This window comes from Centruroides vittatus, unplaced genomic scaffold (assembly GCF_030686945.1).
Source record: "Centruroides vittatus isolate TY-2023 unplaced genomic scaffold, ASM3068694v2 contig_882, whole genome shotgun sequence".
Taxonomy (NCBI): Eukaryota; Metazoa; Arthropoda; class Arachnida; order Scorpiones; family Buthidae; genus Centruroides; species Centruroides vittatus.
The window spans coordinates 1,893,372-1,916,179 of NW_027122574.1; the positions used below are offsets into that span (position 1 = coordinate 1,893,372).

General features: G+C 28.3%; 1 protein-coding gene across 1 annotated transcript; it reads right to left on the reverse strand.

The window, feature by feature from the left end:
- Window positions 1-1,337: 1,337 nt before the first annotated feature.
- On the reverse strand, window positions 1,338-20,532 carry LOC136983370 (QRFP-like peptide receptor). Its single transcript, XM_067280085.1, has 7 exons — window positions 20,109-20,532; window positions 14,585-14,772; window positions 13,911-14,168; window positions 2,184-2,282; window positions 1,879-2,041; window positions 1,700-1,805; window positions 1,338-1,398 (listed from the first exon to the last, which is right to left on the reverse strand). Coding segments are annotated over exons 1-7 (1,155 nt in total). The 5' UTR covers window positions 20,449-20,532; the 3' UTR covers window positions 1,338-1,397.
- Between the last annotated feature and the right edge of the window lie 2,276 nt (window positions 20,533-22,808).

A 22,808-nucleotide genomic window follows, 5' to 3' on the forward strand; every position in this document is an offset into this window, starting at 1 on the left:
TTTTTCCCATTCTATTCGTGTATATATATATATATATATATAATTGGTATTTCTGCTAAATTACTTTTTTTTATATTTGATTGCATATGAGTAAAGAATGAAAACAAACGATTTCCGTTTATTTTAATAAAATTTATTTGTACTAAAAATACAATTGTACAAGGTTTTCATATCGTTAAAAATATGACAATTGAAAAATATACACGGTATAAGTATTAGAACGGTGTTTTTACAAAAATTTATTAATTAATATCGATGATCGACCAGGTGTTACAGATCGATCTAGTGAAAATAAGTTTGATAAAATAAATCTTCAAATTGCTGAAGTATATGCGTCAAAATAATAATTGTTTAGTATATAATCGGCTTGCTATATGGTATTGCAATGTGAATCCGTCTCTGTAAACCATATAATCTGGTAGACGTATCTCACAGCAAATTCTGGTTAGCAAATTGTTTTTATTTACGATAGACTTACATATGCATTTGGGGTTGGTATAATGTGACCAACTTGAAAATAATAAGAATCAATGGAGAAAGAATTGAAGTCATTTAAAGAGATGATAACAGTAGCGTGGATGCCTTGAATTCTCCAAATGAAAGGCCAATGATACTTGATAACTTACATATAAAATAAGATTTCTAAGATAAAAAAAACTAAAATGATCTAATGATAAACAATGCCGGGCTGCAATTTTTAATCATATTTTTTAAAATAATTTAATTTAAAATATATGCTCTCCACCTCAAATTAGTAGTGTCTTGCCCCTGTACATCATACTTTTCCTTTAACAAAACAGTCGTGCAGGTCATCTAGCTAACGCTTTTTAAGGGGAATATTTTGATACAGTTATAAGTTTATCTTATATGTAAAATATATTAGAACATGGCAACGTTTTATACATGTTTTATACGAACTAGCACTGAAGAGGGATTGCGATCACATTATACCAACCCGAAATGCATATGTAAGTCTATCGTAAATAAAAACAATTTGCTAACCAGAATTTGCTGTGAGATACGTCTACCAGATTATATGGTTTACAGAGACGGATTCACATTATTATAATTGTTGTTTAAGAACGAATAAAGAAATGTTTGCTTTACATCAGGTTTAAAATGATATTATATAAACTCTGATTTTGTCTATCGAGATCAACCATACAGACAATTGTATTCATTCGTGACTCACAATGCTGACCCGAACTGATTTTCTGTAATTTTTAATGTAAATTTTATGACAACAAACGATGAGAGAGATGCAGAATTCTAGAAATTTTCACATTCTTAACTAGAAAATATAAGAAATTTTTCTTTTATATAGAAGCCACCACGACGTTTCTTTGAATCCACCAGTCAGTTCGTTTCATTCGTGAGAATTGCAACGTGCCGAATCATCTAGAGGGGAAAAATATGTATTAATTAAATCTTAACCATGTATTTATTCTATACGTTGCCTTCTCACCCAACTAAACCGTCACTAATTGCAAGTTTTCTGGGTGAAGAAAAGCAATATCTTTTACACGATTTCTAATTTATTCTGCGTGCAACTTCGTACTGTTTCATTTAATAAAAAAACATAAATGATAAGCGGTGAGTCTGGTGCGAAAGCAACGTAATAAGAGAGTTTCTGCTCCACCCTTTATTAGTGTTAAATACAAATAATACTAAAAATATAAAATTGAAAAAAGCATAAAACCATTTATTGATGGCGTTTTGAGTCGCTAGAGGAAAAGTTGGCGTAGTTTTCTTCCTGGAAGACCTCCAGAAAAGTAAGTAAGTGGTTGATCTCAGAGCGGATAATCCTATTAAAAAAATAGAAAAAATATTTAAAAAATTCTTATATATCATAAATGATAAGAAGGAGAAGAAACTCACGGCGGCGATTGAATCTGTTTCTACCGTATCCACACTTCAATAATCTGAGGAATGCCTTTCGGAATTTCTTGTTGCAAACTCCGTAGATGATCGGATTGAGAGCGCTATTGGAATAGGCGATGAATGTAGTTATGTGGTTCATCTTGAGGAACCATGCTGGCTGCTGTAAACAAATTAAACAGAATTTAAAAGATCCAAAAAACTAAAATTCTAAACGAATCTTGAAATTTCTGGATTTAAATAATTATTAAAAGCATCTATAAATCACATAAATGTTCTTTTGAAAAGACGAGAAAAAGATTTACCGCATCGTTGTATCCAAATTGCGAATAGAGGACGATGACCTGGAGAGGCATCCAACACAATACAAAGACTAAAAGAACCGCACACACCATCTTGATCACCTGAAACACATTTAAAAATAAAAAATCAAGCTGTCCCACGAGGATTTTAAGTAGTAACATCAGAGTAACAATGCGATTAAAAGTAGTAAAATATACAGAATTATGTATAGAAGGTGATATTTAGATATCATTGATCATCGCTGTTATTACTTAATCTTAATCACAGATTATTAACATTTTATTCTAGATTTGCCTGTTAAACAAAGATAACTCTTATTTTATCTTAAATATTCTATATTATTTCAATAGATATTATTTACTTTAAAAATTTAAGATTACGTTTATTGTTATAATTAAAAACTAAATATTTAATATTTATTAAATTTAAGAACATAATCGCTATACAGTAAAAGAAAAACTACTAAAACTCGTAATAAAGAAATTTGCTGTTGGAATTGTTTTTTAAATTGCCATTAATTGAAAAGAGAAGATTGTAATTGCATTATTTTCTACTTTGAGTTCTCCAAAATTAACTTATCTACAAAAATAGACAAACCTTGTATTGTTTCAACGCAAGTTTAAATGTTAAAGTCATTTAAACTTGAAATCGTTGTTCTTTTTAGAACAACGATTTTTAGTTTAAATACAGCTAAATTATTGTCAATCGTTTAAGTTTTCCTCCTATTCAGGTTGAAGACATTTAGTTACATTTATTCATTAGATAAGTATATATGTGACACGATATTTTTACATTATAATATATTTTCCGAAGTTTTGGTTGTTTTAACACAAAAAAAGAGTAACTGCAAATGGAATAATGTTAATTCATGAAGAGAAACGACGAATTTCAGATAGGACTATTATGAAAGTAATAAGATTCAATGGAGAAAGAATTGAAGTCATTTAAAGAGATGATAACAGTAGCGTGGATGCTGTTAATTATCCAAATAAAAGGCCAATGATACTTGATAACTTACATTTCTGGGATTCGATTCTATATAAGATAAGATTTCTAAGATAAAAAAAAACTAAAATGATCTAATGATAAACAATGCCAAACTGCAATTTTTAATCATATTTTTTAAAATAATTTAATTTAAAATATATGCTCTTCACCTCAAATTAGTAGTGTCTTGCCCCTGTACATCATACTTTTCCTTTAACAAAACAGTCGTGCAGGTCATCTAGTTAACGCTTTTTAAGGGGGATATTTTGATACAGTTATAAGTTTATCTTATATGTAAAATGTTACGTGACTGCATCGACAGATCATGTCTTACTTAACACTAGAAATATCGGAGTGTTAAGTAAAAGTAAGGATAAAAACTAGTTTTTCCATTCGAAATTTTAGTTTATTTATAAAAATTCTCTGATAGAATAGCACTTTTAAGATAAAAATTAAGATTATTAACATATTTTTCGTTTGTTCAATATTAGGAACGTCTTTTTATTATCCTTAAATACAAAGGAAAGAAAACTATAAATCATTCTGAAACTTTCTAAACTTATAATTTTGTCATTTATTTTCATCAATGAAAGTTGCAGACAAATTTATCACGGAGGAATTCAACAAAAACGAATAAAGAAAGTGATAAAATATTAGTTACGAGAGAATTCAGGTTTTATATGGATAAGACAATGCATTAAATACATTATATACAAGCTGTATTCATATTCATAATCGTTTATGTTAAAACAAGAATAGACAGAGTGTATAATTTGAATTTAGATATAAAGAAAGTAAGCAGACCTACAAATTATAGAAAACATCTCAGATAAAACTTTTAACTTTATTCCAGATTTTAAAATTAACAGTTAAGATTCAGAAAGAGAAAAACCAATATTGAAATCTCGTTAAAAATAATCAAATTTTTAAGAATTTTGCCAAGTTTTTTTTAAAAAAAAATTATTTATAAATGTATAAAACAGGGAAAAAGGTTAAAAAAAATTGAAAAGCCAAATTGTCTTTTCTATTGTTGATTGAATAAAGCTACAGTTTTGATGATATTCGTTGCCATTCTGTAAAGATTTATAAGATTTATCGAGCATCTTATATAGAATTTTCAACTTTCTAAATCCGTTTTTCAATGTTTTTATTTTCTGTATCTTTACGTAAATATAAAACTCTATAATCGAATTTAAATCATAAAATTCAGAAAACAAAAAAAAAGTTAGTATTTTATAGAGAAAATTTTCGATTTAAATCTAATTTTAAGATGATTTTATAAACTTGTAAGAAGCTTCATTAAAGTCATTCATATTTTAGACACGTTGGTGATGTTTTAGAAATAACAAGACAATTAAACAGTTTCGCTAACGTGAATACATTTCGTCTTCTTTACACTAGAAGGAACATTTTAACGAACTCTGACATTTCGAGTTGTCAATTTTATGAATAGAACAATGCCTCTGTTTACGCATTTTAAACATTGTTAAGATTAAAACATTTCACGTGGACAATATTTGCTTTAAATCGTAATTAAGGAATTAAGAGTCGAGAGCATTCTATCGTTAGTAATTTAGTTTGAGTTACGAAGCGTACGATTGGACAGATTCGGAAATGTACACATACTTAGTATTTAGAACTATGCGAAGACTTCATATTTTTACTCATTTTTAGAAAATTATAGAGTTAAATTACAGAGATGAAGCTGGTTCAAAGCTTTCATGTCAACATCTGTTGGAATTACCATTAATTATAAGATAACTTTACGATTAAATAGTTGTCGAAGCAAACAATGCTAAAATCACTTACAAGACGAATAGGAAATCAACAAATACAGGTGTTTCAAAAACTGTTAACACATGTGGAGAAGTTGCGAGTCTCTGCAGCAAGTGAGAAATTCACAATTGTATCGTTATTTCGCTTATATAATAGAGAACTAATACCACTAAATATTTGGCATAACAAAGTTACTTCCATATTAGTGTTAAATTCGTCTGTATACAATACGTTTGAGAACTTTGCAAACGAAATGATTTCATCGTAAAAATAATTAATTATTCGAGTTTATAACAATTAATACTTTGTATAATTTTGACCCTGTCGTGTAATTTCGTTTCACCAATAAACAGGCATAAAAATTATTATATTAAAATGAATAATTTTGTGTGAAGTAAAGGATATATTTGAAACGTTTTAAATTTGATCTCATCTACGTGTAAAAATATATATTAAATCTAAGTTATTCCTTATAAGGTTATTTTGAAATTCACTAATTTAGTTTTCTATTTTTGTCAAGTCGTGAATTTATATTGGGAATTGGCAAAAAGGAGAGATTTAGAAAACCATCTGATTTTAATTTCTATGATTAAAATAATACGTTTTTTATTTTACTTAATTTTCTGTATGTCTTAAATTTCTTGGAGGAGTTCCCGTATTTGTCAAAGGTTACTATTTACTTTTATCTTCTTGCTATATCCTAAAGTTTTGTTGATCTTGTTGGGTTTCCAAATTGACTTCTATCAAATATTGCTATCAGTAAAATCTTACTCCCTCTAATTATCTCTAATCGAAAAACTTTGTTCTAAGAGATACTTCATTAGCCTATTTATAAAAGAAAACAACTAAAAGTTGCTACAAAAGAATTTAAATTGTCGTGGTGCCATTATTATATTTTATTTAAAAACATTTTTTATATTATTATTATGAAAAATGGGAAAATGTTTAATTTAGATGGTAGAGATGAGTTTTATGAAAGTTTGTAAATGATGATAATGAGTAAAATATTCATTAAGCCCGATCCTTCTCGAGATATGACACACGACCCACATCTGTCTCCCCATCCTTTCGACCTCCAACCATCGAAATTTAGAAGAATCAACACCCCCAAATTTTCGAAAAAAGTACAGGTGTTATTAAGTTTTAAAGAGGGTGAACAAAACCGTGTCTTCTCCCCACACACACTGACATACGTACACAGAAAAAACCCAGAATTTTTTTGCATTTCTCGACATTTTAAGCTTCTCTGAATATAAAAATATAAAAATCTTGTGGTCATTTCAATCGATCGTCGTACCTTTCCTCTATTATATATATATATATAATAGAAAAAAGGTAAAATTATGTAAATATCTTAAAAGAATAGAAAATGATTCTATGATAATTTTACGTCCTTATTAAATAATTATTCCTGCCAGAACAGCTCAGTCATTTGTATCATATTTCATATCAAATTATGGTTAATTAAATTTAAATGCTTTAATAATCAAGTGAATAATAAATATAACCATATTTAAATCAATTTATATCAAATGGAAACGGTTTCAAATGAATTGTAAGAGAATGAAACGTTTCTAAAATCAGAAATAAATGAATGATTTATCTCGAGTTGATAAACTATCAGAACTTTTGAAATTATTCTTTCTAGCAGAAATTACCAGAAGAGTAAGTTTAAATATATCGAACTGTAGTTCTTAAAACAATTGCATAATTTAAGGAAGAAAAAACATTAAAGAGTAAATTTAAAATGACTTTTTGTGTATAATGAGTTGCATTACATAAAACGGTTATTATTATAAGGAGCATCCATTATCTGAAGATGAAGCTTTCTTTTTATTATCTTTAATGCGAACAATTATTCAAATATTTAAATATTATTCCCTTCGTTATGATTTAAGTTATTAGTATTAAAATGTCTTTTCATTATTGAGAGTGGCATCGACAACTTCCATCTGGGATTTCGAATTTTAAACATTACCTAACTGTTGACACTTCAATTACGAGATAATTACTTTTCGTGTTTTTTTCTATTATACTAATTTTTAAAAGTATTTTATTTATTCATTTGTGTAGACGTTTTGTGTAGAAAAGTCATCCATCTTACTTAACTCGCAGGGTTTTTATTAAAACAATAATTTCTTTCGTGTCTTATTGTTTGTTAAGGAGTCTTATTTTTGGTTGAATTCAAGAATACTTCAGAGAATATTCAAACAATTTTTCTATTCTTCTATCGAAGATTACTCTGGTGAATTTCGAAAATTCTGCATTAATGAATGGAAATCATTATCTACTGAGTACTGGAATTATGTCAGCAATTTGGCTGCTAACAACACAAACGTAAGATTTAGCAAATAAAATTTATTATATATTCTACTTAATGATAAAATGATAACTGTGTTTTCCTATTTCCCACATACATTACACTTCTTTATATTGCTGTACACTTTTTTGAAATTCTGAACACCAGTTTACGTGAACAGACTTTTGCCAAAACGTTGAAATATCAATAAATAACTCAAGTCAACTTGGGTTTAGAATACTTGTTGCGTTGCCAATTGATGATTTAAGTTATCTTTAACGATATGTTTGAAGGTAATTTGTTTACATTAGTGAAACGTTATATTTAAAATTCTCTCTTCTATCATCTTAAATTTACTAATGATATGTAATTTATAGAAAGCTTTATTATCCTGTACTTTACTTCTTTATGTAATATTTTAACTCATCCTTATGAAGAAATTCGCAACATACCCGTAATTTCGCCTATAAAAAGAGATATTTTTTGTGTTATTCTTTAATTCTGTTCAATAAATTTTATAGAAAGAAACTTCAAGGATAATTTTCTTTTGTTAATTCAAGAAACAATTAGGGTTTTCGATAAAAATAAAACTGTAATTAGTTTAGTGTAATAAAACACGAGAAACCCATTTCAATTGTTTTCTTTGGTTAGAAATTTATGGAAGAATGAAAACCACTTTTTTTTAACTCTCTAACAAAGTTATTTGCTATTCATTTGTCATCATTAAATCAAGAATGGTGTCTTATTAATTGTTTTCAGAAACTTTCAACAGAACTTTCTGTACTTGGGAATTTTTATAACAGAGGGAAAGTATGACGATCGGTCAGAAAATGACCTCCCCTCCCAAGATTTTTTACATTTTTGGACTCAGGACACCTTGAAACATCGAGAAATGCAAAAAAATTCGGTAGTTTTTTCATTATGTATGGATAATAATGCGTGAGGGAACACGATTTTGTTCACCCTCTTTGAAAGCTTAATAACTCCTGTACTTTCATTACAAAATACGTCGTCACAATGCCATTTATTTTTATTTTTTGATTATATTCGAAACACGTATTACTTGTTGGTTGTTTATCAATTATCTTTTCTATTATTTTGCTATTATTCTAGAGAAGCAAAATCTATCAGCATTCGGTTGGCTTGATTCTGTATCGAATCTCTTATTTCTGCTCTCGTTAAGAGGATTGATCATATCGAATTTAATTTCTTTGTTAAATCTATTGTCGTTGATTTTCGAACATAACTTTCTTTTTTCTTAACCTATTCAAATATAATATCTCATAATAAATCCGTCCAAATATATAAAGTTCAGTCGAGCAAACTTTCTACATATTTCTGAGTTTTAAACTTCGAAAGGTTCGTTGAAGCATTGCATATAAATGACCGAATTTATGTTATACAATGTAGATTTGTAATTGAAATACAATCCTATAATTTATGGAAAGAAGAAAAACGAAAAATTAAACAAATAGTGCATTTTTTCAAATGGAAAATAGGAAAATGTACTCGAGAAAAGATAAATGCTTAACACGCAAATTGAAAAATAATATATTGTTAAATTAATTATATGAAACGAGTATTCATTCGAATGTAAATCTAGAATTTACATAAGAACAAAGACGAGGGAAATCGTAAAATAATTCATCCGTACTTAATCCTTGTTAAAGCTTCCGTGACAAAATTAATAATTACATATATTTCCAAATTTAAAAAGGGAGAACGTATAGAAGAGGAAATAAACGAGAATTCATTAAAGAAAAATTAATTTTCCTCCTTTAAACTTTAATTGCGAAGCGGAAGAAGAGTAAAATAAATCATCGAAGGTTATCACTTTACAGTAAATATCATTTACAGAACAAGTTTCACTTGACATTTCTGTATCAAAGTTTTATGAAATTTTATCGTTTAATTTCTTTAATAATATCTATCAAAATATTATACAAATTGTTATATGATTTATCTTCCTTTATATTTTTAATCATTTAAAATTTAAAATCCATTGTTTTCACCATAGCGAACAAACACATCCTTGACTACAGTATAAATTAGAAGACGTCATTCCTACAAATTGGAAAAATATGAAAAATAATTATTGAATTATTATCTGCAATGATTATTTCCGTATAAAAATATGTTAATGATTGTAAAATATAAGATAAAATATGCTTTTTATCACAAGTGATGCAGTTTCGACATTTGGGAGGAGGAATTACAAATGGAAGAGTAAATTGGAATATTTTTTACCGTAGAAAAATATTTCCGCAGAATGAATCGAGCAGAAAATGCTCATCCCAAATCTGTATTCATGAAATTTCCGGAGGAACAATTTTTCCTTCTTATCCGTCGATAGCCAATGATCTTTCCGAATTAAAATCGAAAATGCCTCCTCAAAAGGATAAACGTTGCCAAGAAACATCCTTTCCGATAGTTACTCATTCGTTAATAATACTAAAACAGAAGGGTGGCGGATAAACTTCTTTTATTTTTTATACATAATTTCTAAATATGCACAAGTCATGCCCCGAGATACAAAACAGCAATGATTGTTCTTTTTAATTCCTTGATTAAGCTCGGTCCACGTCTGAAAGCTATAACAACTTGTAAGTTTAAGTCATTCTATTGTGATAATTATAAATATCATTGTCATATGATGATAATAATAATAATTAATTATTAAAAGAAAAATACTCCTCTCTCCTATTCTTAATTTTATATATTTTCAGTTGGCAATGATTTAAAATATCTGTATTTATTAATGATAGCTTCTAATTATTTTGCTTCAGGAAATTAAAGTTTAAGTAAATTTACTTTATTCATTTTTTTATTCTCTCGTGTGTTAAAATTTTAATACAATTTCAATTTAGTTATATTTTCTCTATTGAAAATTCAAACAATTTTAATGAAAAATAAACAATGTTATTTAATTAAGATTATTGAAAGAATAGATTATATTCGTTTCTATTATTCTAGAAAGACATAATTGTGTTTATCGAATAAACAGAATTTTGGTTATAATTACATTCGATTTTTCATTTACAAACAGAAAACTTCTTCAAATATTCAATTAAAAATGAATAACTTATTTAAATTCAGTTTTGGAAAGGTAAACATTACAACATAATTAATTATTTTGCGTTACAAGAAAAAAATTATATAATGAACATGCAAATAACGAGTAACCAGATATTTCAATTTAATTTCAATTATGTAAACATTATACGTACAAATCTGTAATTAATCTATGTATCTTAGAAAACAAATGCTTTCGAATTATTCTTCCATTTGATTATAAATAACAAGTCTCCAAAGGAAAATTAATTAATTAAATTCGCACTTTAAGTCTAAATATTTGGCACTTAATTCAAGTAAAACTAAAATAATTATTTTTCGGAACAACAGTAAAATATCTGCTAATGAAACAAAAATTTATCATAAAATTATCCTGCTACAAAATGTCAATGAGATAACTTTGACATTTATCTAGGAATTAACTTTGATTGAAATTTAACATTTAAATCGCATATTTCTAAACTCAACAATAAAGTTAAACAAGCAACTGACAATCTTTTGTTCTTATGCAGCAGATTGAAAACTTCTGATCTAAGAATACATATGAAACTTTATAACTTAATTATTAATCCTATGATATTTTACGCCAGTCCCATTTGGAGCTTGGATTATCTCTATAAATTTGAACTATTTCATATATACTACCTACGCAGGTTATTTCAGTTAGAACGGACAATACCTGGATATGCAATACGCCATGAAACTAATCGTATATGGTCTTTCCCGTTTATATTAAAACGCATTATTAAATTTTATTACAGACTCAAATTCAATAGTGACAGCAAGTTGATTGCTCTATACCATGAAAATATCAAGCAAAGTAAACTTCAAAAAAATGAACAGCTATGGCATAATAAATTAAAAACTATCTTCAACTCTTTTGGAATATCAGAATTACTATTTCAAGATACTATTCGAGATTGGAAAACAGGTTACTCACTTCTTTTAAACTCAGCTATGGCACAATCCATCAATAAAGATCAATTCTCCCTATACAGCAGTAAATATCGTCCGTGGTACTGTACTTAGACATATTTCAAATACCATCAGTTCAATCATATATGTTGTATTCAGTAAATTTGAATGTAAAACGCCTTATAGTACAACTCCGTTTAAATAAATATTCGCTTTATGTTAACAACACTTATATAAGTTTATCAACAAAATGTTTTTTATGTAACGCTGACGACTTAGCACCTTATTATTTAATATTAAAATGTCCAAAATTAAACGATATTCGTGAACACTATGACATGGCTCGAATTTGTAAAAGCAACTCGCTAATAGAATTGTTAAACGACTTCAATAAAATGACTAAAAAGGACTTATATAAAATTTACAACTATTTTAGTAAAATAATCGATATTTATAATAAAAAAAACAAATGAACACTAACGAAGTATTAAAATATGCCATTATTATTGTAATATGACAAAAAAATTGTAAGAATCAAATTAAAAATGTATGGAATGTATCTGTGGAAAATAGGTGTAAATTAATGAAATTACGAAGTGATGTAAAGTAAAAACAAGTAAATAATGTAAATGTTACCCCCCTTGTAATAGGGAAGAAATTCCCAATGGACAATAATAAATGATTATGATTATAAATAACAAGTATATAAAGGTAGTTTTTTATATACTTGAACGGGTCTTTTAAAGAACTACCGATAGACCCAAAAGAAGTTATTTACGTTGAACTCAAGAAACGAATAAATAAGCAAGTTAAATTAAATTAAACAATATAAAGAATAAAGAAAAATAGTATAGTAACAAACCAAAATATCAGAACCCCTAAGTTAAACATACAACTAAAAACACATAAACCAGGCGAACAAATAAGACCCATTGTCCACTTCAAATAGAATTCGTATATAGGAGTAATTATTTTGAAGTTAACAATAAGCCCTACACGCAAAAAACAGGCATAAGCATGGGATCACTCGTACGCCCGAAACTAGCAGAACTTGTTATGGTAGATATAGATCAAACAAGGAAATTACAAGCATAAAGTTTTATAAACGATATGTGAATGAAATAATTATTTTACATGACCAAGAAATAATAAAATTAGAAGAAATAGAGGAAAAAATAAATATTAAATTTAAAGTTGAGAAGGAGACAAACACAGAAATAAATTACCTAGACATTAAATTAACCAGAAAAGCAGAGAGAATTGAATTCGAGTCATATACTAAACCATGCGAGATAAGGAAGGTGATAAGCTACAAACATCCCACAGTACATAAAAGAAAACATATTCAACATGGAGTATAAAAAAATCGTGAACAGAACAAGCTCTAACGAACTATGAACTAAATTTCTATAAACGGCTACCCACAACGAATAATAATTAACTGGGAAAGTAAAATCTATAATATAAGACTAGAAAATAAACAAAACAAAGATAAAAGCAGGTTAAGATACATATCCTTCCCCTACATTCGTGGCTTTTTCGAACATATAAATAAAAGTTTCGATAAAAATAAACAACCAGATAAACACAATACTACTGACGTCGTTTACAAAACACCTCGCACATGTGAACCACCAAAAGCAAACATTGGAGAAACAAGAGGATTGGAAACAAGATTAAAAGAACACATCGCGGATTTAAAATAGAATAAACTCTGTTTTTTACGAACATTACACAACTCATAATTGCAGCTATGCTGCAATTATGAGCTGATGTTAAAATAGTACACAGAGAAAAAACTTGGTACAAAAGAAAATTTAAAGAAAGCTACGAAATTACTACAGACAAAAATAATATTAACAAGAACCTGAGCATAGAAATTTGTAAAAGCTGGTTACAACTATTAAATAGAATAACTTAAAAGGTATATTTATACAGTTGTAGGCGTAGCTGTATGCAGCATTCTGGGAGGGAGAACATACACGCTGTGAGACATGCGGGGAAGCAGTCAAGTTAGCAGGGAGGAAAAAGTAAGTGGGAAGATACTGGACAGATGCCCACCAGATACAGCATATGTATATTACGTAACAGACTGAAGAGAGGCGCTACGTAACAGAACGAAGAAGTCCTACTTAATGTGACGATATTTAACTGCTACGAACAATAATTGTCGTTGTTAAAGAATAAGCTTAAGAAATCGCCCATTAAATGTGTATATTATATTTAAATACACACGTATATAAAAGACACCATTAAACACGATAATTTTAATAGACTAATTTGAATAATAAAGATCGAGTTAATACAATTGGTTTGTCAGCCTAATTTTTAAAACACTTAAAACATACCAGCGAATAGAAGAATCTAAAAGAGAAAGTTAAAAATAATTTCACGTAAATAGTGAGAGAAGTTTTAAAAATGATCAGTCTTCACTTGTACTTTCAGAAATTCAATAGGAGAGAAAAGGACTTCATATGTCACACTATTGTCGTGTAAATATAGTGTAAAACTGTGAATTGCTCTTTCAACTGATTACAAGATTGAATGGAAGAGGTGCCAACTTTAACCTCTTTTTACTTCTTTAATAAATCATTAAGGAAATTATGTTTTCTTTCCTCAACTTTAACTAGAAAGTTCTAACATTTCTATATACTACACGTAAAAATTGGTTAGTTCTTACTTTTTTCTTGGCTCTGTATTGTGCATTGATATTAGCTATATTCTTCTCTCCCGGGAGTTCGTTCATCCATAACTTCCAGATAACGAGAAAATACGAAGTGCACATAATGATGATTGGTAAGAAGAACAGAGCCACCGTAACGAAGCTGTAGTAGATCTTCTTTCCCTTGACTATTTTAACGCATTTTCTCAAATATTCCGAGTAAACATCTTCGTGAGGCCAAACGTCTGTACATTGAATTTCCAAGAAATCTCTCCACTGAAATAAGAGACATTCAATTTTGTAAAAAATCTGATTACACAATAACGATTTCAAACAATCTCGCGATATTGAAGTGTTGAAATACACACACGCGATCCCCTTTATCTCCCCACCCGCTCGACCTTTAGTCACCAAAATTTAATAGCATCAATCCCCTAACCTACAAAATTTCAGTAATTTTGGACAAAAAACACGGGAGTTATTAAGCTTCAAACACCACACACACACATAACGTCCATAAATACAGGAAAACTCTGCGAATTTTTTTGCATTTCTCGAGGTGCCCTGAGTCCAAAAATGTAAAAATCTTAAGGGGGATCATTTCCTGATACTTTCCCTCCGTTATATATAAGTAAAAATGAGTCAAAATTCGAATTTCAGCGTATTCATAAACTCGAACATATTCCTTTCACCTGTCTTTCTGTATGAGTTCTGTAGAGGGGGAAAGGGATGGAAGCCATCATGGAGACGATCCAGATGACTGCGATGACGGCTCCTGTCTTCTGTTTGGTGATCCTGACGTGAAGGGGGAACATGACAGCGACGAATCGATCGCAAGATATAGCAGAAAGAGTCAAGACACTCGCCGTCAGACACGTCACTGCAAACAGAAAAGACTCGTATAGAAAGTTGTTCTAGAATAATTTCCGTTTATTCCGATCAAATATTATCGTAGATAATTATAACTCTCTAGAATATTTTAATTATTAAACAGATAATAGAAAAGTGTACAATTTGATGTAAATTACTCATTTAAATAATCCGTTTATTAAATTTAAAAAGTAAAATTGTTTAAAGCGGAAAATTCCGAATAAACAAACAAAAGTTGAATAGCAATTTTTTAAGAAATTTCGAAAATAGAAAATTTAATCAGAGAAACAATTTCTAACTCGTCTTGCTTAAATTCCAAATCAGCAGATGCGGGTGCAGTTATTAAATTACTTTGGAGAAGTCAAGTTTAGAGAAAAATTTAAAGAACGAAACAACATCACTCGAAAAATTCCTTCTTTTTTTCTTTTTATACGGCCAATTGTGACAGGAAAAGTAGAATTGCCGACATCAAAATTATCCTCACGAGTAGAAAATGCCATTGGGTTCGTCTAAATTTCGTAGAAATTACAATTTTCTCTTCATCCTCTGAGGAATATTTTACTTTTTTTCGGTTGTTGCCTAATTTATTTAGATTCCAATTTATATTGTTAAATTTTTGAGCGTGTAATTGTCCGAAATGGGGGCTAAATGGCGTTAAGACAGATAAACTGTAATTAAAAACTTCGCTTTATCTAATCAAGTTACTCCAACGAGATTCTTAAATTAAACTCGTATACGTTAATCTTGTTTCGTCATAAAATACAGTAATTTACTTCTAAAAAGTCATTTAAACCTTCTTTCTTAAAAAAATGTAGTTAAAATGATAGTTAAAGCACTCTTAACAGTACTTAAGTTACATATTTAAACAAAATATATCATAATACGCTTGGGGTTATCAGAGTTATATACATGTTCGAAGGAATTTATCACCACTTTAAAGACTTTCAGATAATATTTTTGAGAATTTTTTATTATTATTTTGTATTTATTCAGTTATTAAATTAATTTTATCGTTTATTATTTTTGTTTTTTTATGTGTAAAAAGGTAGAAAAGCAGTGTATTCAACGCACAGAAGTGTATTGTTTATTTTATTCATTTGGGTTCGTGGTTTTGAAAATTTCAATTCTACATTCATTTTCTGCTTATATTCATGTTTAAAAAACAAAACAAATACAGAAGCACAAACTAACAATGACGTATTTATTCTGTCTTTGGCATACACGACATATTTCCACTTTACCGGAGAGAGAGGGGAAAAAGGAATAAGAACAACAAAAATAAATAAATAATAAATATTCTACTGCATCTTTTAATGTTTTAAATAATTTAAAATACAATTTACGGTTATTTCAATATCATAAAATAGTACTACAGTTTCGGATAATGTAATAATCCACTATATATTTGCAGGCTTTCAAGTCCAAGATTCGTGTTTATATTGGAATGATCTGAATAATTTTCCATTACATATTTACAGAAAATAAGATTACCATATGCTTATGAACTATTCTTAGCATCTAACGTCACTCTGAACTTTACAATCTGGAAAGAAAAATATTAGAAGTGGAATCGATATACATACAATATATTCGAAAGTATATATTTAGGTTTATAACTCTCCTTCTGATTTTAAAATCTTATAATCTTTAACTTTATATGGGTCACAATTACGTCCATTAAAAGTGGATACGATCCTCAATTGAGTGGGTGACCAGCAATGATAAAGGATGGAATCCAGATCCCTACAATGGTAAGCTTACAATTCATAGTTTATAACTCCTCGAAAATTGTTAAAAGGTTTTGAGATTAGAGAAATCTTCATGAACTTTAATAACGTGTAATGAATTCAGATATAAACTAAATTCCCTATTTAGTTTCTAAGCTTAGTTTCGATTTTATCTTTTGTTTTAGCTATACATTCCGCCATATAGACGATTAACACTACTGTAGTGTTTTGTTTCATCTATTATTATCTGTATACTTGAATATTTTATTACTTCTATGTTATTTCTATGATTCATATGCATTAATTAATTTTACTTTTCTGTTAGAGAAGATTTTGTTGAATCTTTACGTGTAAGTTATTCATTACAAAAAAAAATATCTTTATTTATTAAATTTCAATCGACGAATCATAACAAGATGTTCGATAATGTAATTAAATTCGAATTACGTGCCATAACTAAAAATAATCGTTCTTATCTTCGAATAATACTCTGATTTACTTTGTATTTCTCATTCCAAATGTGTTAATTAACTACCAAATTAATTAGGTATGGAATATGAATTGTAAATTAATTACAGAAAAGTTCTTTCTGTTAAGATCTTAACACGAAGATGTATTTGTCTCTCAAGAAATCCCTTAATTTAAAAAAGAATATCAGTTTAAGGAAGAAGGTAAACGGTTGTAATTTGTTAAAATATCTTGAAAATACAAATAAAAAATAAAACGAATTATAACTGAAGCACTTTACAATAGAAATAAACGACGAAAGAGATAAGAAATAAAAGCAAGATTAAGATCCAATTGCATTTAAGCAAAATGGAAAAGTGATAAAAGTATCGACGACGATAATCCGATAAATCTTTCTATTAATAAACAACAGATTTACGACATTTTTTTTATATAAAAACTTTCAAAACTTGTTTCCCGTTTACAGCATTTAAGATTTCAGCTGTTTGATCTTCAATTATAGACTTAATTCTTGTGTGCTGAGAAAAAGAATTAATACGGTACTTTAGAACTGTCGAGAATAAAAATAACCAAAAACTTTGTTTATTACGTTGAGAGCAATTCTAACAATTACGAAAATTCATAAATTTTATCAGAATCTATGTGTTATATCTCAATTAAAATACAGAAGAAACTCTTTCGGCTTACCTAATGATATAACATTCTATTGGGAATACGAACGTAAGAATTACAGTAAACTATTTGTAAAATTATCATTTTTATACCGATAAAGAAGATTCTCTCGAGATTTTATAAAGATTAATAGAAAAAGTGTAGTATTAATCACTTGTAAGCATAGATTCTAACAAAAGGTAGAGAGACTTCTATTCTTTTTTTGAATTCATTTTAGCATTAAATAGGTAAAGTATTCTTCCTAAGATGGGGGTGAACATATTTATACAGTTCAAAAATTCTTTATTTTCTAGAAATTAAAAAGTATTTATCCAAAAGAACTTTAATTTTAATTAGTTTGTTAATGTTTCAATTGTTGGATTCATCTAATCATCACTCCTGCTACAACACGAGACAATGTAAACTGAAGTATTTCATTGTTAAAAATTCGAATTATAAATAAAAAAAAACTATTCAGTTTCGTACATTATTCACTAACAAGAAAGTTTGATATGGAAAGGGAATATAAGAATAAATTCCACAATAAAAAATAAATATATTCTAGATTTATATAATAGATAATGAATCTAAGATGTTTCGGCATTCTTGGATTTCGAGATTCGAATGAGAAAATATAGAAAGACATTGACCGATATAAACTGGAAAACCAATTTTAAAGCGGGATAGAGAGAAATCGTCGAGGCAGAACTCGATATGAAAAGAAACTTTGGAAATCGCATTACCGAATGGAAAGGTCTTCTTACATGATATTTATATAAGAATAAGATGAAAAAATTGAGTAGTATAAAGTCGGACAATGGCACTTCTATATCCAACAACGTGCGTGATTGGTTGACTTTACCTCAATAAGAAAATATATCCGTTGGGTTATATGCATTGTCGCAACTCTCGTGACAAAGAAAAGAAAATATTCTTATTCCTGCTCATTAATCTGAAAAGTCCCACGAGAAATCCCAACCGAAATGCAGTTTGAGATGGTTCTAGGAACAAAACAAGTACTGTATGTAGTGTTTCATGTAAAAGTACTTTACCAATATATACGTAGAAGAAAACTAAAATCGTCTTCACATATGGAACCAAACAATCTTGCTTCACGGAGACGACCCTTTTATTAGAGATCATGCCTCTGCAATCGTCTGACATTTTTAATTGAAACAATGTGTATATTTATTAATTATTGGGCTTATCGCCGGTGAAAGTTTTTAATTATATTTGCTTAATTTTACAGAGTCGTAGCCTCTAATATAAGGTCGTCTCTGAAGCAACAGGGTTTGGTTCCCGGTTGGATATGTTTTTTTAGTTTCCTTCTACGTATGGTTTCACATAATAATTTTAAGGAATATTGAAAAAGAAAAATCCTTTATCGAGAAAAAGTATAATTTTATTAAGTTGATTTGCGTTTTTCTTTATTAAAATAATGATTTTTACTGACTAAAAAGAAACTTTTATAGCTCTACATTTACATTTTTCATAGTTTATCAAATAGCACATTATAATGTAACCCATTACAATCGAGAGTTTGAGATCCTTTATTTGATTTAATCACGTCTGCAATTATTATAAAAATTAAGTAATGAATATTCGGATAAATGATAAAAGAATATTCGTCACTCACACAGAAGTCGTCATAGGTCAATGCAAAATATAATTGTCGATATCAACTCGCTTATAATTTATATACGTTCAAAATATAATTAAATGTGACAATAAATAAAATTCTTTCTAATGCTAAATTGACTTTCGATATAAATAATTATGTAGTAAACACGCTATTATATTAAACAAAGCAGAGTATCGATCCCTAAATCATTTTCTTGTTATTAACGTAAGAAGACGAACGTTGAAACTGAGAAGTGATTCGACGATTATTCACTTTACTTTTAATTATATTTTGTCAGACACTAATTATTCGAGCGAGGAAAGTTTTAAAACATAATTATATTTTCTTCTCCTCATTAATTAAGAGAGATACCATGACATTTCTGAAGTTCTGAAACGATATATAAACTTATTTTTGAAATAATATAACACATAAATTAGGTGATTTTTCGTATTTTACATATCCAATTTTAACAAATTTTCCAACGTAATAAACATTTGCTTGTTTGTTTGAATTGTATCAATCTTAATATAATTTTATAGAGATTTTTGTGTTTTAAACTAAAAAAAGAATCCTTCTAATACCTATTTAAAAGGAGGCAAACGTTCTATCTTTTCAAATTATCTAGAAAATAATGAATAAGTAATTCAAAATTAACATTTAAGCTAAATAATCTAGGGTCACGATGTGTTTTATACCAGAAAATATATTTTGTTTACACTGCAATGAAATAAAAAGAATTTTAACATTTATTTACTAGACATTTAAATATAGAGATTATTTTGGGTTTTTAAAGTAGTAATCTATTTTTGTACTGTAATAAATAACTGAGATAGACCAGATAAGAACTGATATTACACATTAAACACTAAGACTTACTTTTGCTGAAAATTTCGAACTTGCACATAACTGGACCTAATTGATATTGGTGTTTGTTTTGAAACATGCGAACGACGTGTATTGCCATACAGAAAATGGCGATAAATACGTCGGCAGTTGCCAGATTCATCAAGCATTTTCCCGTTGTGTTCTTAAAACAAGGATCGAAGTAACCGGTTAGAACCACTAAAATATTACTCCCTATCGTCCAAGAGATGAGAACGATGCACAAGACTAGCTTCAGATAATCCGTCCACACAAAAATCACTCCTTTGTCTCCCGGAAAAGTTTGATTAATCCAAAACGGCACTTCGCTAAAATTCTCGCATCTCGAATCCATCTCGACTCAACACTCGAACTACACTTAGAACAGATGAATGAAAATGTCGGCCCGATGCCAACTGGCGAATAGTACTTTAATCCGTACCTATAATAAGTAAGGTGAAGGAAAGAGATATCGGGAACGACACAAACACGTGAATGTAGATGCAAAAATCTCCGCCGAATCTGTTCAAGGACGAGAATTAATGACGCTTATAAAAACAGCGCTTTGTTTTTTAAACTACTTCGGTAGTCACTACCAGATATACGCTATCCTGTAGTACAAAAATCTTTTTGAAAGCTATCGAGTGTTGTAAATACATTCGACAAATTACGTACCAAAAATAACTCCCACCGAACAATTTCGGAATTAAAAAGAGAAAACGTATTCGTTGTATATTAGCCGGAGAGGATGACAAAGTAATAATAATGATAACACGAAACACAAGCAACTTAATGTATTCGGAGGGCGATAGCAGCTGCATATTTTCATCGAGGTTATTCCTGTCCACACTCCAAAATAGATATATAAAAAAAAGAATGCGATTTTTTTAATCATTAAATTCTTAAATGTGTGTAATTTCGTGGAATTTTTTTCCCTATAAAACAGGAGAGAAATTAACGATAAAGTTGACAAAATTTCTAAATTGGAGAACGAAAAAGTAAACGATTCCTCCTCTACACGAACAGTTTTTATATAACTATAAAAACGGAAGTATAGAATTACCCTTACACACTGATGTAGTCGACTAAAGGAGTAAACAAATGTAACATTATTCATCAAACGGAGTTTATAATTGTATGGAGGCTAACAGTATTATTACAATAAATCAATTTTACGTGTTCTTATAATTAAATAGAAGGACACGATAAACTGACTAACAATTAGAAATTCCCTCAGTGTCAATGATACATTCTTCCAGATACATTTCCTATATTTTTCTACAGTATTATTGTACTGTATTCTACATTTACTGTATTCTATTATACTGTATTGTATTATTATACTGCATTCTATTATACTGTATTCTATTATACTGTATTATACTTGTATTATTATACTGCTATTATTTATTTACTGCATTCTATTATACTGTATTCTATTATTATACTGCATTCTATTATACTGTATTCTATTATACTGTATTATACTTGTATTATTATACTGCTATTATTTTCTACAGTTTAAATTATAAAGTTTGGCTCTCGAAAACATCTTTGAAATTCTAATTTGTCTCCTAAAGTTTAAAATTTCTTTAAGTAGAAGTACAAGTGACGACAGGAGACCACATTGCATCGATTAAAATTATGAATTAATTATTTTTAGAGTAATAAAAATTAATTTTTTAATGTATTTATAATATATTAATTAAGAAAGTATGAACATTTTGAAATAATACTTTATGTTACGTGATTATTTTTTAGTATGTTTGGAAAAGATCCTCTCAGTCACACCTCAAAGGGTCTGAGCGATGAGATCGATAGATAATTAAAAAGGAAATTGAACTTCTATATCTGTATATAGAAGTTCAATTTCCTTTTTTTAATAGTGGAGAGTGGTAATATACCTTTCATGAAATACAGTAAATTAACGTAAAAGAAAAACACGAATAAAAGAGATAGGACAGAGTAGTTTCTGTAGAAAAAGTAAAGAATATTTGCCAGTGTGTTTTGAGGATAATATTTTAGTTTAATCGAGAATCTCCGGTGTATTTTAAATACTTTAATTTTATTTACGCAATAAGAATATTGTTTATAATTTATTATTTTTTTCATTTGTAAGTTGTCTTTAATTGACTATTCAGCTAAATATTTACTTTTTATTCTTTGTAAAGAGGTTAAGTTCAACATGACACTTTAATTCTGTCATTAATTTTTGTAAAAAAAAATTAATTAAATAATTAGTCAGAAATATTAAGAATAAAACTCTTCACTTTTATTTATTAATACATTTTGAATATTTTTCTAATTTTATCTCGATTAATCACTTTAAGAAGTTCCGAACGTCAGATTTAGATTTGAAATATCTCAAAAATTTTAATTGAAAAGTTTCTAAACTCTGTTTTAAATGGAGAATATGTGTAATACACTGAGAATAGAAACGAAGGATTTGCTAGCTTTGAACATAGAATGAAATAATTTCTTCGTGTTATATTCAAAAGTAAGAATGTAGCTTTGTGTAATCTGTAGCACTTTAGTCAGTGCCAACACCAATAAATAATAATACCAATAAATAAACTATTCGAAGTAAAAATAAAGGATTATGTTTCAAGTTTTACTCAATTACCCTCGAATAACAAAACTAGAAAATTATTTTATTCTAATTGAAAAGAAAAACTGAAAAAATAAACCAATTTTTCGTAAAAATTTTAATACAAA

What these genes read in the sequence shown, in the direction of transcription:
- LOC136983370 (XM_067280085.1), bottom strand. Translation starts at nt 20,448, where the DNA reads ATGGATTCGAGATGCGAGAATTTTAGCGAAGTGCCGTTTTGGATTAAT. An exon ending in GTTCGAAATTTTCAGCAAAA is followed by an intron (nt 14,773 to 20,108) that starts GTAAGTCTTAGT and finishes TTCTGTTTGCAG; the next exon opens with TGACGTGTCTGACGGCGAGT. An exon ending in AATTTGGATACAACGATGCG is followed by an intron (nt 2,042 to 2,183) that starts GTAAATCTTTTT and finishes ATTTGTTTACAG; the next exon opens with CAGCCAGCATGGTTCCTCAA.